Genomic DNA, 4261 nt, shown 5'->3' with positions numbered 1-4261 from the left:
AGTTGGGTGAAGTGATCTGATTACTTGTTAATTGAAAGCACCCCTGGTAACGATCTGGTTTCCATACGGGTCATTAGTATTTTTTTATCCCTGTTTTTTTGTTATTATCAGTGGGGAGCATAGATCCTTAAAATTTTAGGGACTTCAAGCTTGTGAAGAAAACACAGCTTAGCCATAATGTGGCCAAGTTCAGATTTGCAGCAGCGACGACAAAATTACAACGCAATACTCATTTGAAAGTTATCAAGTTGAGACGGATCACATCTGGTGCTATTGCGTCTCTGAAGTCCAGCTCTCTTCGTGTTCCACTTGTTGATGGAGAAAATGTATTTTGTGTTTTGTTTTTAAAGCTTGAGCTTGGCTTGTAAGTATTTTTTCAAGCTAAACTTTGGCTCGTTTACTAAACAACTTTTAGTTAAGCATGGGCTCAAGCTTGTTTGATGTTTCGAGTTTTTTTACCCGAGCTGAGCTCAAGTAGCTCAGCTTCATCTTTTGTTTTAATAGATATGTTATTTTCATCTAATGGTTACATATATGAATTGAATTTCAGTTGGTGAAAGATGGAATCTCAGATCAAGCACGCAGTTGTGGTGAAGGTAATGGGCAGAACCGGGTCGAGAGGGCAGGTTACACAGGTGAGAGTGAAGTTTCTTGATGACCAGAACCGTTTCATCATGAGGAACGTGAAAGGACCAGTCCGAGAGGGTGATGTTCTTACTTTGCTCGAGTCCGAGAGAGAGGCTAGGAGGTTGCATTGATTTTGGTTGTCTTGTCATCATCATTGCAATGGTTCAGTTTTTACTCTCATTTTGGTGTTACTTTTGATGTTTGTTTTGAGTTGCAGAGATGATGTTTTGGTTTTGAGAAGATATGATTAGTATAATATGTGTTTCATCTTTTGAATGGGTAATTGATTCAGTAGTAAAACACTGGATATTAAGTTTATGACATTTTAGGTCATTTGAGAGCCATTAAGATTAGTTATTAAACACTGTTTTTCTGGTGTTGCCTACAGTCATGCAAATGCATATTATATAGCATCAAGCCTTCAAGCATACCACATTATTCTTGATTGTATATATTTGATTGGGTTGTTACTGTTGCTCTTCACTTTGTTCAGTTGGATTGGTTGGGTAACAACACATAGTTATTTTCTCTTTCGGGCTTGTGATGCGGATTGATGTTGAACCTTCTAATCCAGACCCAGGACCATTGCCGCATTTTTTAAATAGCATTGGTACAATGTTTTGGTGTCATGTTGACTGGGATGTTACTTGTTCTTGTACAAAAAGTTTTAACTACGTTATCATACCATGCAAGTTTTTCACTTTCAATCTTGGCCTTGGTAGATGATGCACATGAACAATATTACTTAAAGGATTAGGATCAAATACAAGTGGGTCACTTTGGGTTGCTTTTTAAATTATATGGGTTGGTTTTGGGTAAGATATTTTCACTCGGGTCAAAATGGGTCAATTAAAATTCCATCTCATATATTTTCGGGTCAAAACGGGTCGACAACTTCAAAGAAATGGATCAACATGGGTTGGTGTCTTAAAGAAACGGGAGAAGTGTTGACTCACCCGCAACGCGCGGGTTTCCCACTAGTATATATATATATGCATTATGTATAATATGCATAATGTATAACATGCATTATATAAAAAGAGTTCAATTTATATTAAGTTATAACAAGGGTATAGAAAGATAATTAACTTTTTTTATAATGGGCAATGATTTATAGAAACACGTTATGAAGAAAACGTCTTAAAGCATGAAAATGGTGAGAACGGATCCTTGAGCGACAAATGGTGTAGGCGCTAAATAATATGCGGGGTATGATCATCAGTTCCACCTTATATTTTGAAACATTCCCTTTTTGTCCTAGTGTTATTCCTTTTTAAACAAACTCCAAATTTTCCTTTTTAGTTGTTACCTCATCTCCAAATTTCCCGAGATTCATGGCGTCTGATATAGATTGTGAGTTACAAAGTAATTATGTTCATTTGTAATTTTCTTTTATTTTTGTTAGATAGTCGTTCTAGCAATTCATGTTAATAACCTGGTATTTTTTTTAATTATATGTGTTATAATGGCGTTTATTTTGGTATTTCATCATATTCTTATCATCAATGTTAGTTTGGCGTTTATTTTTTACTCATCCCTTAATATGTTTAATAGTGTTTCAATTAATATAGTATTTGAACATTCTTTTATTCTACATTAGGTTTTGTTTTAATGAATGGCGTTTTATACATATGAATCATTGAATCTTATACTTTGACGTTTTAATATCTTTTTTCTATCATGCAGTGTATTATCCAATGCTGAGTTTTAATGAATGGTGTCTTTATCTGATGGTGTTTTTTTTTTCATTCGCGTTATATGTTTTACTTTTATGTATCAGTTATCATTGTCATGGCGTTTTTCTGATTAGGTGAGTCTGTCGCGTCCAATGAAAGGATTTATCCAAAAACTGAGTTTACTTTGCACATTCCCGACGTTAAAGAAGATCTAAAGCCAAAGATAGGAATGATTTTCGAAAGCCTTGATGATTCTTATGCTCTTTATCTTAAATATACGATGGCTGGTAGTTTTGATGTCAGGAAAGGAACTGAAAATATAAACGCCAAGGGAAAAAACATATAAAGTATTATATGTATACGAAATATGACTTATACAAGAATAAGAAGGTTGATACATTGGACCCGAAGCAGAAGGAAAGGAGTGTGAGATCCACTTTTTCTAAGAGGACTGGTTGTGGAACACAAATTTATCTTGAGTTTAAGGCAAGTTTTTGGAAGGTGTATTAGTTTGTTGAAGATCACAACTACGTATTTTTTGATCAGCCTGAGAAGCATTTCCTACCGTCAGAATGACACCTCACTCAACGTCCGAAGTATGTTATACATAGCATGTCAAAGTTGATATTGGATCTGTGAAGGTGTTTAATGTTATGACGACTGTTTTTTGGTGGTTTTGAAGATGTGGACGCAAATAAAGTTAATTTTAAGAATTAGAATAGGCAAATTAATCTGTTCATTGGAGAATAAGATGCAGACATGGTTGTGAGACACCTGCATGAAAAGAAACAGTTCCAACCAATTTTTTCATACGATTACTCCACAGACAATAACAAACGGTTGAAGGGGCTGTTTTTTTGTGTGATAAATGTAATCATTATGTGTTTGGTGATGTGATTTCATTTGATGCCACATACTAGTCTAACAAGTATGAACTAGAATTCATTATATCTATTTGGCATTTTACTGTTTTCATTTTTAATTGGTGTTTCCCTGTTTTCATTTTATTGGCATTTTCACACTATTTTGTGTTGTTTATTTTTGCAGATACCCTATGGTGTTTGTACCTTTTACTGGTATAGAAAACCAGTGCAACAATGTCACATTCGGTGCTGTAATATTGGCGTCAGAAATGGCTAATGCATATATGTGGTTGTTGAGAGTGTTTTTAAAAGTTGTCCGTGATCAACCAAAAGTTGTTGTCACTGACTAAGATCCAACAATGAAAAAGACTATTTTTGATTTATTTGTTGATACCAGGCATAGGTCATGTATGTGGTACGGGATGCACAAACTTTCACTAAAGGTAGTATTGTTTTTGGTGTTATAAACTGTTTGGCATTTTACACCCACAATGATTTTTTAACTTTTTTATCAGTGTGTTTTATTATCTTGCATTTTTATGTGGCATTTTTGTGATATGTAGGTGGGTGTAAGGCTATGCAATTCCACCAACTTTAAGGAACATATATGCGGTGTTGTATGGACCGATGCACTTACACCTGAAAAGTTGAATCCAAATGAGAAGAGGTTATTAAAGAGTTCAAGCTAGCTGATAATGACTGGCTACCTGATATTTCTCTTTAAGAATCATTGATTCATGCATTCTATAGGATAGAGTTTTTGTCGGGTCTTATGCGTATGACATTGAGGTCCGAGAGTGAAAACCATTTCTTTTGTCAAGTATGCAATGCCAAATCTACTCTTGTGGAGTTTATGACTCATTATGAAACTACAATAGAAGCACAACGTCATACGCATCGGAAAAATGATCATGAGACCCGATACAAACGATCCAAACGATCCAAACTGAAAAGTAATTATAAAGGTTTGGGGAACAAAGCTACAGAGATATACACTAGTACCATCTTTCTAAATATAAAAGGTTAGCTAATTGGGATTGGGGATTGCATAAATTCTCGTTATGAAGATCATCTCTATGGGTTTGTTAAGCTCTT

At 34.8% G+C, this 4261-nt stretch overlaps 1 protein-coding gene across 1 annotated transcript; it reads left to right on the top strand.

Annotated features, from left to right (window-relative positions):
• Positions 1-545: 545 nt before the first annotated feature.
• On the top strand, positions 546-843 carry LOC110923359 (40S ribosomal protein S28-2). The gene has a single exon (XM_022167474.2). The coding sequence runs from the start codon at positions 561-563 to the stop codon at positions 756-758; it is 198 nt and encodes a 65-aa protein (XP_022023166.1). The 5' UTR covers positions 546-560; the 3' UTR covers positions 759-843.
• The last annotated feature ends 3418 nt before the right edge of the window (positions 844-4261 follow it).

The sequence above is a fragment of the Helianthus annuus genome, chromosome 17 (genome assembly GCF_002127325.2).
Source record: "Helianthus annuus cultivar XRQ/B chromosome 17, HanXRQr2.0-SUNRISE, whole genome shotgun sequence".
Lineage (NCBI taxonomy): Eukaryota > Viridiplantae > Streptophyta > Magnoliopsida > Asterales > Asteraceae > Helianthus > Helianthus annuus.
The sequence above is the reverse complement of the archived record's forward strand: the minus strand, read 5'-3'. Positions and strand labels throughout refer to the sequence as shown.